The sequence below is a fragment of the Piliocolobus tephrosceles genome, chromosome 2 (genome assembly GCF_002776525.5).
Source record: "Piliocolobus tephrosceles isolate RC106 chromosome 2, ASM277652v3, whole genome shotgun sequence".
Classification (NCBI taxonomy): Eukaryota; Metazoa; Chordata; class Mammalia; order Primates; family Cercopithecidae; genus Piliocolobus; species Piliocolobus tephrosceles.
The window spans coordinates 58,802-73,972 of record NC_045435.1 but is presented as its reverse complement, the minus strand read 5'-3'; the positions used below and the strand labels follow the sequence as shown (position 1 = coordinate 73,972).

The window sequence follows — 15,171 nt, the reverse complement described above, 5'->3', positions numbered from 1 at the left end:
TAAAAAAGCTCAAAATTTTTGGAAGGAGATATATAGTAAATACTATTATTTAGTAATTAAAAAAAATAAAAAAGCATATGCTTAAACTTATGTTAGCCTGATAGGCTATTACCAAAAGAGACTAACAGACAAAGTAAAAATATGTTATAAAGTAATTAAAATATCATCGCCATGTCTAACACCCTATGAGCAAGTTATCTAAACATTCAGAAATTTAAAAACTTCAACTATATCTGCAAAATTTAATGTCACTACTTTAGGATGGAGTCTCAAAAAGAACAGCTAATATTTTAGAGAGAACATTCTAATAATACTTAAATATTAGATGCAAATGAACCTGTGTATTGACATTAGATAACAGAGAAAATAGCCAGTAATATTAAAAAGCAACTAAACATAAATAGCAAAAATTAAAGACTGGTTAATTATCAATTAAGTAGTATTTATAGGTCATGTAACACAAAACTGTAGAGTTTGAAGAAAGGATAAGTTTAAAAATATTGTTTCCTTCACAGTGAAAGAAATAAATGACCCAAATGGTAATCTCCTATAATTAATTTTTAAATGAGTGGTACTGACAGAGCTTTAAAAAATGATTGTTAGAAAAATACTAAATCTACATGGGGTAAGTTATTCTAATATTACAAGCTAAAGAAAAATACTTACTGAACAGGTTTCATCACGGAATGCCGTATGTATAGAATGTGGTAAAAATTTAGCAAGTACAGTATAAAATTTAATAAGTACAATATAACTAATTTTCTATGAGTTTAAATTTATAACAGGTAACCCTGTCAAGTACTTTGAGATGAATATGAGTTATCAGAGTATTTTTAAGTGAATCAAGGAAGTTTTAATTTATGAAAACATTCACTAATGGAACAAATTCAATCTCAAGAAAACAAGTGTAGAATTGAAGGATCATGTCTAGTATAAAAGTAGTAAAGTCTCTCATAATTCAACTTCACAGCATTAGAACATTAAAAATACAGACTAAAAATGAAATCATTTGTAAGACAATTCATGTATTTTCTGAGGAAGCAGGAGTACTGGGAAAGTCAACTTTAATGTATTGAATGTCATCCTTATAATGATTCGCAAAGAAAAAAAATACAATAAACTGGCATCAGCATATTTAAAGTAAAAATTTAATTATTTATAATTTGCTTTTCTGCCAGTAGAGTTTTAAAGTTTTTCATGGTTCTTAGCTAGTTTTTTTCAGAAGTGACTATACTTGAGCTCTCACCAAATAAGACACATTTTTACCAAGTATCCTAAATAATGAAACCCTGACATTTATTACTTCTACTTGCAAATTTCTTTATATGGACACAAATGGTCATCTAGTGTTCATTTCACTCAGATTTAACAAAATATGGCTTTGAGAAAAATCTAACCAAAAGGATTATTTTAAAATCTTATTTTTGTTCATGGTTCTAGAAATGTTTCAACCCACCATCCCACTCCTTAATCAATGTTAAAAAAAAAACTGAGCCTCACTAGTAATGTCATTCTATGAAAGAAACGACATTTAATACTTCATTATTTTGCATTTTAAGCAATGGAAATATGACAATGCATGCAAAATATTTCTTCTGTTTTCTAATTTACAATGAGAGTCACAATTATTATAAGGCAGGATTATTTTTAATCACCGTATCATGATTTTAAATCCTTCCCAAAAGCACTCCTTTTTCAGTTAGATATTATTTTTCATACTCTTTGCTGACTGTGTGATAAATGAGTATATAATGGATATAATGACTTTCATAGTTCTTCTCACCCAAATGAAGAACTTTAAGTTTCCTTTTCTAATGAGTTCTGCCAAACCATAAAACAAGTCATGTAATGCCCCATAAAAGGCATATTTCAGTCTTCTAAGGTATATTTTTAGTGTCATAAAAATTAATTGGCTTATTTTTCTTTTAGACTTCATATGGGTTATTTAAATATATGAAATAAATGCATTTTAAAGTTTAAGGATTGCTAAGTAAGCAAATTCTTATGTCTGATACCACACTTGGATCCTAAAACCAATATGACCTGAAATTCAAGTTTTGCACAGGAATAAGAGTTTAGACATAGTGGCACTTATATGACATATCAAAATTTGCTTTTCTAAATTTAAAGAGAAGTAACAGGTGTTAAGGGAAAAATATACATCAAAAGCAAACCAGAAAAACACAATTTCCAGTAGTCAGTAAGTACTAGTCAAAGAGCTACTATACCCCTTGAGAGTATTACTATTATATAATAGAGTACAATTTAATAACTGAGGTTGAATATTGCAATCCTAAATCAAAAACCTCTTATCCAAAAATCTTACATTTATCAATGTGGGAAAATGTGTAACAAAATTAAGAACAATTTCCCTCAGAGTTGCTTATTCTGTTCTGAGCAGAACTTTCATCTCTAGTCCTAAGATGCATCTATTTAACATATATTAAAAATAATTTCTCAAATTTTTAAATATCTATTTTAATACTGAGGTAAAAATTTTTTCCTAGAGGACAATGAGTACATGTAAAAATGAAAAAGATTAATTGGTCATTTATTTTGTGAATTGTGGCTTCTTACTCTTGTAAAAGCCTACTAAGTTTTACTAAATAGTCATTCTGGAAAGGTAGCATTCTACCTAGGGCACCTGACATACTCCAAGCAGTTGTTAGACGAGTTAACTAATCTCAGCGTAGTATGCTGTATTACAGACTCTGGATAGAAAAGTAAAGTCTAACTATTGATTACTAAAAAAAAAAATTCTCGGCCGGGTGCGGTGGCTTATATCTGTAATCCCAGCACTTTGGGAGGCCAAGGCGGGTGGATCACGAGGTCAGGAGATCGAAACCATCCTGGCTAACACGGTGAAACCCCGTCTCTACTAAAAATACAAAAAATTAGGCCGGGCGCGGTGGCTCAAGCCTGTAATCCCAGCACTTTGGGAGGCCGAGACGGGTGGATCACGAGGTCAGGAGATCGAGACCATCCTGGCTAATACAGTGAAACCCTGTCTCTACTAAAAAATACAAAAAACTAGCTGGGCGAGGTGGCGGGCGCCTGTAGTCCCAGCTACTCGGGAGGCTGAGGCAGGAGAATGGCGTAAACCCGGGAGGCGGAGCTTGCAGTGAGCTGAGATCCGGCCACCGCACTCCAGCCTGGGTGACAGAGCGAGACTCCGTCTCAAAAAAAAAAAAAAAAAAAAAAATACAAAAAATTAGCCAGGTGTGGTGGCGGGCACCTGTCGTCCCAGCTACTCAGGAGGCTGAGGCAGGAGAAAGGCGTGAACCCGGGAGGCAGAGCTTGCTGTGAGCCGAGATCGTGCCACTGCACTCCAGCCTGGGTAACACAGTGAGACTCCGTCTCAAAAAATAAATAAATAAAAAAAATTTAAAATTCTCTGCTGGGCACAGTGGCTCACACCTGTAATCCTAGCACGTTGGGAGCCTGAGGCCGGTGGATTACCTGAGCTCAGGAGTTCAAGACCAGCCTGGGCAACACGGTGAAACCCCATCTCTACCAAAATACAAAAAATTAGTTGAGCATGGCAGCATGTGCCTGTAGTTCCAGCTACTCGGGAGGCTGAGGCAGGAGAACCGCTTGAATCCGGGAGGCAGAGGTGGCAGTGAGCCAAGATAGCGCCACGGTACTCCAGCCTGGGCAACAGAGCAAGCCTCCGTCTCCAAAACAAACCCCCCAAAATTATGTTATATAATGCCACTTCTTCGAAAGTGCTGAAACTGTGATTTTGTTCATATTTACTCAAAATTTGAGTTCCCTTTTTAAGTTACATAAAAGCAGACTCTGGATTTGTAAATTGATTCCTGGTTGTTTTATTCTCAAATTTATTCATTCATGCAACAAAACTTTATTGAACATCTATCATATGCTAAACATCATTGTAGATAATGGAAATATGGCAGTAATTAAAGCAGGCTTTATGTTTAGACTTATGTTCTGAGGGTAAAAACAGAGAAGCATATAAAAAACAATAAAATTTACATGGCAATACGTGCTAAAAAGAAAAAGAAGGGGACCAATAGTAGTAAAGGGGTGAGCAGGGAGGGTATTTTATTTCAAATATAATCATGAAGAAAGACCTTGCTGAAAAAGGTGAAGGTGAAGGCCTTAAGAAATGAGGTAAAGAACTCTGATGATCCCTGGTAAAAACATTCCAGCCAGTGAAAACGGTTACTGTAAAAGACTCTGAGGTAGGAATGTGCCTGCTATGTTCGAAGAACAGCAAGGAGTCCAGTAGTGACTCACCCAATGAGCAAAACATGCAAGAAATGAAGTTAGAGAGATCATCTGGAAGGAGGGCTTGTACGGAGTCTTGTAAGTCCAATTGTAAGGATTTGGTTTTCATTGTGAGTAAAATGGGAAGCCCACGGAAGGTTTTGAGGAGAGGAGTGACATGAGCTGACATGTCCTTTAAAAGAACCACCCTAGCTGCTCATTTGCTGACAAACTGAAGGGGGACAGACGCAAAGTAGGGAAATTAAATGGTTATTGTAATAGTGAAGTAAGAGTGGCTTATGGCTTAGACTAGTGTGTAGTAGCAGTAGTAGAAGAGTTGAAGAACTGGTAAGATTCTGTATTTAACATAATGGAAGAGCTGGTATTGATTTGTTAATGAATTAACTAGGGTGTGAGAGAAAAAGCAAAATCAAGAATAACTATCAAGGGTTGTATCCTGAGCAAATGTGAGGAAAGAAGTACCAGTAACTGAAAGAAGGAAGATGGGTACAGAAATATGTTTGGTATCAAGGAGCAACAGAAACATCAGGACCTCTGTTTTGAATATGTTAAGTTGTAAATACCTATTAAACTACTACACAGAGTTAATGATCATTAATAGGCAACTGGACACACAAGTCAGGAGTACTTAACACTGAACTCAGAATGATAAAAGAGTATAATTTAGGATATCATTAATTAAATCAGTACATACAAAAGCGTCCAAAATGAGTCTAGATATTTATTTGTTTATTTTTAATTAATTTTTTTTTTGAGACAGTTTCGCTGTCATGCATGTATGATCTGGGCTCAGTGCAACCTCTGTCTCCCGGGTTCAAGTGATTCTCCTGCCTTAGACTCCTGAGTAGCTGGGATCACAGGTGCATACCACCATGCTGGCTAATTTTTGTATTTTCAGTAGAGACAGGGTTTCACCGTGGTGGCCAGGCTGATCTCAAGCTCCTGACCTCAAGTGATCCGCCTGCCTCGGCCTCCCAAAATGCTGGAATTATAGGTGTGAGCCAACACGCCCAGCCAAGCCTTGATATTTAAATGATTACACAGACATATTGAGTCTAAGGTTTACAAGTAATAACCCACACCAAATTGTACAACAGAAACACAAAATAAACACTCCTTAAGTATATTTTAACTACGCATTTCCCTGGCTTATTATCTAATTAAAGAGAGAGAGAGTAATATACTAATATGTAACCTCATTCAGATTTCCAGCCAGGCGCAGTAGCTCACGCTTGTAATCCCAGCACTTTAGGAGGTAGAGGTGGGCAGATCACTTGAGCTCAGAAGTTCAAGACCAGCCTGGACAACACAGACAGACCACCCCCGTCTCTACAAAAAATACAAAAATTAGCTGGGCATAGTGGTGCCCAGCTGAGACCTGTAGTCTCAGCTACTGGAGGCTGAGGTGAAGGATTGCTTGAGCCTGGGAGGCAGAGGTTGCAGTGAGCTGAGATCACACCACTGCACTCACTCCAGTCTGGGTGACAGAGCGAGACTATGCCTCAAAAAAAAAAAAAAATATATAGATTTCCACCAAAGCACTGATAACTGCAGAAAGGGTTAGGGATGTATACAGTTCTAAGCTTCTTGCTAGAGTCACGCAAAAAAAAAAAAAAAGTTTGCACCTCTGTAATGTGCCAGGCACAATGCTCACTGCTGAGTATACAGTCATGAATAAAGCAAGCACAAGCTGCTGAATTGTGAAGATAAATAATAAGCAAGGAAATGAGCAAACAACTAAAAACTGTGGTGAGTACCGTAAGACAATAATACATTAATACATGGTACTGTTCTTAGACTGATCACACAAGGATGGAGAATATAACAATTAAGCAAGCACCAAATTTCACCAAAACCTCTAATTTATCTAGTTTTAGATTTGCACAAAGGTAAAACCCTTAACTATTTATTCCATAATTACCACACAAACCTGCGTTTCTTAGGTTCTCTTCCTTTTCCCTCTTAATTTTCCATTTGTTAGACAGGAAGATGGCTACATTCTTGTAATCAGTAAGGAAGATGCTCAAAATATTTTATTGAATTTTTATAAATAAGCATTCAATTGATAATTTATTACTTGCAGCCACAACCAGGAAAAGATGTATTTTTAGCTATTTTATGAATGCCAAAATTTATACTCAGCCAAATTAACAAAAATATTCACAGTGACACAAACAGAATGTGAAAAATCTAAGTTGTCAGTGGTTGAAGGACAATAAAAAACATCATACATTTTATTTCATTAACATATTTTAAGTAGCATTCCTATTTCACCTCTTGGTAACACAATATGGTATAGTCCCATATTAAGTGGGAAACAATGTTATTTAACAAGCCAAGTCGTGAAATTTAATATTCCATTTTATTAAACAACTGTGTACAAAGTGGGCATTGAAGCAAAAGAAAAAAAATCACTATTTGTTCTTAGTGCAAAGATAAAATAATCTAGAAAGTCATACTATATATTAGAGAAATAGTACTGTTGAACTGAAAAATTAACTATATGTACAGGCATCAAAATGTATATAAACTTGTTGCATAGACACTTTGACATTTTAATAAGGGATGCCACATTACATACCTATCTCAGGATAGGGTTATTTTATCATATTCCTTTTAGATTATTTGGGAAAACTTCACTCTGAGGAACTGTTATCTTTACAAGTATAAATTATTGTTATTATGATTATTCAGAAATATTTTAAATAACTCATTTTGCAAGCAGATAGTAACTTACCTGAAATGTAGATGACTTTTTGGTCACTTCTTTGACCAAGGGAATTGGTCACTTTACAGATATAAACACCAGAATAGTTGAAAGTCAATGGATGGACAAAATGAAGAGTATTGTCTGAAGCCAATAAACCATCAGGCCATTGTCCATCCAACCTAGATTTTAAAATGCATAAAATTATTTTAAATATCTTCAGACTATATTTATTGACAGCTAGTTAAAATGAGACATTATATGTTTGAGATACTAGTCAAAATAAAAAAGCATCTTTTAGACAAAATTCAGTATGAAAGTATAAAAAAAGTAACAAATTTTCATTTTAATAAAGATGAACTAATAAAGGCCATTAAGAACGCCCATTCTTCCAAAATAGCAGTCCATGTAAGAGTGGCTCTGCCAACATAATAAAACAGCAGAAAAGCAGAGAAAAAATATAATTAAAGAAGTTTTATTCAGAAAACTGGAAGTTAGAAAAATATACTATTTGAAGACATACATACAGTATCAAGTAAATTAAAATTCTCATTGAATCACAGATCTAGTCATGACATATCTACAATTTTCTTCATGCAAAGTCATCCTACTTAAATATGTAATGTTTTAGCACCCTCTATAACACATTTATAGAGCATCATTTAATGCTAATGCAAACAGACACTGTGCTCCATCCAAAGATAAGTTTCTAAAGCAGCAAAATGGGTCTTCTTATAAAATAATTTCATGTGTAAGGTGGGCATCTGTGACAATAAAAACCAAGACACCATGTGGTATCAATAATAAGTCTTTTAAACAGTATTTACACTAATTTGGCTAAGAGGTCCTATACCTAGTATACATATTGCTCTAAACCATGTAGAGTCCCACTATGAGAACTCTAAAGCCATTCACTGTAATGGAACTAAGCACACTGCTAAAAATCACTTTTCTAACCTGAGGATACAAAAAAAAAAAAAAAAAAAAAAAAAACAAATAAGTGTTTTTAAAGCTTAAAGTGTTTTTTTTTGTTGTTGTTGCTGTTTTTGTTTTTTATTAAAGTAAGAGGATAAGGCCGGGCACAGTGGCTCACACCTGTAATCCCAGCACTTTGGGAGGCTGAAGCAAGCACATCGCTTGAGGTCAGGAGTTCGAGACGAGCCTGGCCACCACGGTGAAACCCTGTCTCTAATAAAAATACAAAAATTAGTTCGATATGGTGGCGGGTGCCTGTAATCCCAGCTACTTGGAATGCTGAGGCAGGAGAATCACTTGAACCCAGGAAGGAGAGGTTGCAGTGAGGCAAGATGGCACCACTGCACTCTAGCGTGGGTGACAGAGCCTCTGTCTCAAAAAAAAAAAAAAAAAGAAGAAGATTAAAAAGTCAAGTAAACCTAGGTCTCAACTACTACAGTTTAGGCTAAGTAGATTTTCAAAAAGTTGATTCACTTATTCCTTCATTCAATTACTAGGACCCACTATTTGCCATACTCTGCTTTGCTGGTGGTGCTGAGATAAAGAAGTAAATAAAACATAGTCTCTATTTTCAATTATGTAAGTACATAGAAAATTAACAAATTATTATACAGGGAATAAGAACAATAACAAAAAGGTGGAAAGAAGCAAATCAACACTGAAGAATAGATAGAATAATTTTGTTTTGCAATCTCGAGTGCAGTGAGTGGTAAAGTAATCTGTAAAATCTTTTGGAGTTGATAGTACTTTAATTCAGCACTGAAGAATAAAGATAATATGCTTACATGGCTTAAGAAACAAAAATAAAAGCACCCAACCTTTTCCTTTAGAAGGCTTTGGAAAGAAAATTTTTGCAAGTATTGGCTTTCAAAAGGTAAACTCTTTCTACAAGGATAACAATGAAAATAAATTATATATGTCTTAACAATTACCTTTGTACTTTGGGCTCGAAGTTTTAATCCCTTTAATTCTCCGAGAAATTGTAAAATGACTTCGAGTTAGAAATATCTAAATATCACATTAAACCTACAACAAAAGCATATTCTATGCCTTTGTGTCTAGGTTACATGACTTATATTCATTGTCTGTACCTCACAAAAACTCTACGAAGTAGTTATTGGCAAGGAAATTTAGGATTAGAAGGGTTAAATGACTTACTCAAAAAAGACACATAGAAGTTAAGACACTGGGATGAGAATCCAGAATTGTATGCCTTTTAGAAATACTCTATCAAATAAAAATCTTAACTAATGATTGCTTCCCATTTATTAAAATGTAAATGAAAATTTTTCTCTACCTTTAAAATAGTATCTATGCTTAAAGACAACTGATTGACCAGATCTAGTGCTTCCTAACTCCCATAAAATCCCACCAGAAAGAGTACAGAAATTAAAAAGTTATTAAAAACCTCAGAGGAGGCAGAATTCAACAGACAAGATGTTTCAACAAACTTTTAGAAGACAGAAAATAGATTTAAAAAACAATATATGCCTTAGGTCAGTGTTTCTCAACCCAGGGATGCTTCAAAACATCCTACAATTCACAGGACTGCCCACTACAGAAAATAATTTCGGCCTAAAATATCAATAGTCCCAAAGTTGAAAAGTTGTACTTTAGGGTGAAGGGTTGCTTATGAAAAGCACATGGATGAGAAAGCAGCCAATTTGGTCCAAAGAATCAAACAAAAATTTTGGAGTTCAACTCAGTGTACCTCAGAAAACTAGAAGGAGGCCAAGAGCAAGTTAAAAGATACACCACAAACCAACAGATTCCTCCCGACTCTGTACGAATACCAGACATTTATCTCTCGGGCAAAAAAATGGAGGTTAATTCTAGAAATAAACTGAATGGTCACGAAATAAAGACTTCCACTCTTCTATTAGTGATATCTGGAGTCTCCCCAGGAAAATAATCACATCCCTACCTGATCATTCTAAGTGGAATCTAATGAGCAATCCCCACTACAGAGAGAGCATCCACTAAGCATTTTATTTTAACGCTTCACTGTGAAAGACTAAAACAACCAACAAGATTAAGAAATATCTGTATAACGAAAGATCAAACTAAAAAAACAAAAGAACTTAGAGGGAAAAGAGACAATATGTAGAAAGCAGAAAAAAACTCTCTGGGGAAGAAGTAACTCCAGTATCCCTGGGAAGAAACAAGAAAGATACTACACTCATAAAATAAGAAAGGGGTGCTATGAAAATAACATATTTTTATAGTTGGCCTATTTTCAGTTTATAAGAGCATCTTCTCATTCTCTAAAGAATATTCAATGAGAAGATGCTCCGTCTCATGAGAAGATGCTCTTAAAAACTGAAAACAGGCTAAAATTTTTTTTATATCATTAAGTCAATGGAAAATTTTTTTAAAAATCAAGAAAACCTTCTAGGAAGAATAAGACCATCTGAAAATATAAAAGTAACGATATTTATTATACAATAAATAGGAGTTCCAAAAAGAATGAACAGGAATAAAAAAGAGAGAAATGACCAAAAAATAAGAAATTATTCAAGTTGATAGATACATCTGGAGATCAAAATGGGCCCTAAATACTGACAAAATATGAATAAAAGCCTTGGTATAACAGTTTGAAATTTCAGAGAAAGAAAATTATGCACATAGTAACTATACAAGTAAAAAGAAGCAAATATTAGCCATTGGGAAAACAAATGGCTATAGACAAGAGAAAACAGAAGTCTGGTATACTTCTTAGCTCTTAGTAACATTTACCTGTCCTAGAGAAGCAAACAGTGATTACTGAGTTTAACTAAAAATCGCTAAAATTTCATTTGGACTATGAAAGGTAGGAATGTGTGTATATGGGTGTGTTTGTAAATGAAGAAGTAGACATAAAATTATAATTATTTATCTAAGAAGTCAACAGACAATGTTAAAAACTATTAAGTAGTAGCAGCCTAAGACCTCTGACTGCAACTAATCACAAGAAACTGCTAAAATAGCTTAAGTAGCCTCAAAAGATCAGAACTGAGGGGGTAGGAAGGTGGGGACAGGTAGGGCAGGATAAGACAGAAAATTTAATTAAAATTTTCATTTTCTGCTATTACTATAATCATGTATTATATAGATAAAAACAACTTTTAATGGGGATTTAAGAAGGTTTCACTTTTAGATAATTTATCTTTCAAAGTATATAACATTACCTGCTCCACACAGATTTGAAGGGTGGTGGATTTGCATCAGCATTACATTTGAGATTAACACCTTTTCTTCCTACAAACCAATTTCCATCATAACCTGTTACCGAAACTTCAGGAGCATCTATAAAATAAATGCATGACAGGACAGATTATCTTTTGTTAATGATAAATGCAATAATACATGATAAAATATTAACACAACAGACAAAGCCTTAGAAGAACAGAAATCATTTTTCCTTAGTCTAAACATGTATAATCAATACGGAAGACACTACTCCGTAAATACTGGCTGAAAGAATAAAATGAAGAATAAGTACCCCTCAAAAATTGCAATTATACTACATACAGTTTGAGTAATTAGAAATGCTAAATGTTAAGGAATATTCATAATCCTATAATCACCAAAAGCAAAATGAAAGAATCCTATTAAGCAAGATGTAGAGATACAGGAACAAAGCAAATATGTTATAGTATTTAATTAAATAAGACATGGCATTTAAGTACCATGTAGTACCAAGTCACCATATAAAACAGTCTTTAAAGAGATATTTAATCTAAAAGGAAATATCTTCTAAGAGATATTAGGTCAATTGCAGAGATTAGATTCCCTATGTTACAATTAATTAACATACTGGGGTCATGTAGAGATGTGACACAGGCTTTCTATGACTACATACTTAAAACTGAAGTAAATTAGCTAGGGCCTCAAATGTACTAAAACATAAACTTATCCATTTCACATACCCAAAAGTCTTTTAGCATATGTGCCACATAATTAGTTGAATGAGCAATTATCCATATCTACCAGCAATATAAATATATACTTCCAAACTATTAAGTCCAAACCTATCATTCATTCAACCATCATTCTGTTTGGCTCCTAATGAGTGCCAGGCATAGTACTTAGAAATAATACACTGTTTTGGCCAGGCACGGTGGCTCACACCTGTAATCCCAGCACTTTGGGAGGCCAAGGCAGGCAAATCATGAGGTCAGGAGATCGAGACCATCCTGGCTAACACAGTGAAACCCCCGTCTCTACTGAAAAATACAAAAAAAAAAAAAAAAAAAATTAGCCGGGCGTGATGGTGGGTGCCTGTAGTCCCAGCTACTTGGGAGGCTGAGGCAGGAGAATGGTGTGAACCTGGGAGGCAGAGCTTGCCGTGAGCCAAGTTCATACCACTGCACTACACTGTTTTAGGTGTTTGGTATACACACAGACTTTATATACATACAATTTACATTCTAATAGTAATAGGGAAGATGACATTTAAAAATACTTAACTAAAACCCCTTATGAGGGCCAGGAAGAAAAGAATAGGATGCTAAGAGAGAATATAAAAAGAAAGGCCTAATTTAGGTTGGGGATGGGGTTGGAGGTGATAAAAGGCTTCCCCAAGGAAGTGTTAAATTATGTATGATGCAGAGACTCTCTAGTTTTCTGTGAGCTACATAGAAAACTAAGTTGGCAGCATATGATCTAATGAGAAGCTAGAGAGAGACCAGATCAGTATTTACCTCTGCCAGGGAAGACTGTCCTACTGGAAAGCAAAGTTTACAAAAGAGTTGTAAAAAATTGAACTTTTAATAAGGTATAATTATCTTAGAAATTTAAAAAAAGAAACAGCAAAGATTAACAACGTTTTTGTAACTTAAAAGTGGTACTAAAAAATGTTGCTGAAAGAACAGTCCATATATCTGTGAGTTTAGGCATTAAAGTATCCCAAAAGGATACCTCTAAATATTGAGGCATAAATTTGTCATAAGTTTGTTTACATGTCCTATAGGTCTCCATTTTACAAAAGGAAAAATGTCATAACTATTTTAAGAACATTTTAGGAGTAAGCCAATAAATCAAAACCATATTATAAACACTTACATTAGAAGAAATATTTTATATATCTAAGATGTCATTCAAGCAAACAAAAAACTACAAATTGAAAATATCAGTCATTATTAGACACTGGAAAGGTAAACATATATGCATATGCAAAATACATTAACTTCCAATTGTGATCTGAATTTTATGAGAAAAAGAAAAAAGTTAAGACTCTGTAAAAGCAAGGTAGGAAAAGGAAAATGAAAAATTTTAACAGAATTCTCCAGAGAATTAGGAAAAGATGGTATTAGCATTTAAGAATGCGATGGCAGTAACAGTTTTTGAACGATAGCTTTTCAAGTTAACCCTATAAAGGCTGAAAAAGATCCTGAGAATTAGCTTTAAAAACCATTACACCAAGTGTAATGAATATGTGTAACTTAAAACTCCATGCATGTCATATCAAAAAGCAAATAAGTAGCAACCAAAAAAATAGAATTCCCTCAAAAACACCTAAATTTATAATTTGCACATGGATAGAAGTAAAAGCAGAACCTAAATACTTTTCCTAATGTTATCTCTAATCTGCCTAATTTTCATTATCTTTGCTATAAACTATCTACAGCCATCACCTTTTCTACTACTCGAAATTTTTAAATGGTATACAAATTACAATGTATTAAAAACAAGAAACTTTATTCAAAGGGAAAAGTAGATACAAAAGAATATATAAACACATACACAGGAAAGTATACCTTAACAAAAATACACAAGTAACAAGTGGCTCAGCTTTGAACCTGTATCTACAGTGGTTATTATCCAATGATGCATTTAAAATATTGTTTTTTAATCTAAGAAAATTCTTATAACATGATCAATGAGACAAGATTAGAAATAATATTGAAAAATACAGATTTTCAAACTAATTAATATGCATATAGGGAAGTCAAAGAAAACAAGGCCAGGTGTGGTGGCTCACGCCTGTATTCCCAGCACTCTGGGAGACCGAGGCGGGAGGATCACAAGGTCAGGAGATGGAGACCAACCTGGCCAACATGGTGAAACCCCATCTGTACTAAAAATACAAAAATTAGCTGGGCATGGTGGTGCACGCTTGTAATCCCAGCTACTTGGGAGGCTGAGGCAGGAGAATCACTTAACCCGGGAGGTGGAAGTTGCAGTGAGCAGAGATCGTGCCACTGCACTCCAGGCTGGCAACAGAGCAAGACTCCATCTCAAAAACAACAAGGAAATAGATAGGCAGCATCAGTGAAACTGAATAACAGCTCAATTAATTAGAATGCAGAAGTTGTTTGTTCTTCAGCACTGTACATTTTGAGGTACAAGTTGCCGTAACTCCCTAAGTCGAGCCTACTTTTAAGATCTTAAAAGGAAATGGTTACATTATAATTTTAAGTTGGAGAGTAACTTTAAAGTCATCTGTTCATCTTTACAAAAGTGATTAAAAATGTTTTGGTTAAATGAAATTTCCATGAAAACACAAACAAAATTAAAAGAAAAACAAAAATAAACAAGGAAAAGCTATTAAATATTCAAACTAAAAATAGTTTGATAAACATGCTGACAAATATTTAAAAAGCAAATGTTACATTTACTTACACTGTATGTCTAATATGAAAGAGTATCGGATGTCCTTTTCCAAGGCTGGATGTTTTACAACGCAAGTAATTCGCCTTCCTCTAGCGAATCTGGTTGGAAATAGCTTGTACTGGCTGATAATCGTTGCTGTTTCATTTGGAAAAGAAGTTGTAGTGGATTCCATTTCACCAAGATCACCTTCCCAGTCAATATGTGCAACGGGTTTTCCAGTGGCCGCGATACAAATGGCTGCTACTGTTTCATTTCCTCCATCAATTAAAGAATCTGGCCCTTTTATCAGGCTCACAGTGGGTTCAACTGTTTAAATATTTTTTTAAAAATTAGTTACATTCAAAAAAGAACATGTTTATATCTTTGCAAGTCACATCTAAACATATTTCACAAGCTTAAGGACAACTGCATATAAAATCTACACACATTTTTTAGGTAATGCCATCGTCAATCACATTCTTGGAAAAACTAAAGATCATAAGCCAGGACAAATGAGACCAAGAATTCATACCACCACTACAAAGATGGCTCTACCTGAAAAAGATATACATTCCTTTAGGGAATGATGAATTCCTTCCAACTTAACATATACAAAAAATTTCTGTGAACTAGATCACAATTCCCTTTATTAGATTAAAGGTATT

The 15,171-nt window shown here is 34.4% G+C and overlaps 1 protein-coding gene across 5 annotated transcripts in view; it reads right to left on the bottom strand.

Annotated features, from left to right (window-relative positions):
• The window catches only part of LOC111543040 (nectin-3), a 118,721-nt gene that overhangs the window by 60,642 nt on the left and 42,908 nt on the right, over positions 1-15,171 (bottom strand). For all 5 annotated transcript variants that reach the window (XM_031935098.1, XM_023212801.2, XM_023212830.2 and 2 more), the window contains 3 exons: positions 14,537-14,833; positions 11,101-11,218; positions 6,989-7,140 (listed from right to left, as the gene is read on the bottom strand). In XM_031935098.1, the coding sequence (XP_031790958.1) occupies positions 6,989-7,140; positions 11,101-11,218; positions 14,537-14,833 (567 nt within the window). The remainder of the gene's footprint in view (positions 1-6,988; positions 7,141-11,100; positions 11,219-14,536; positions 14,834-15,171) is intronic.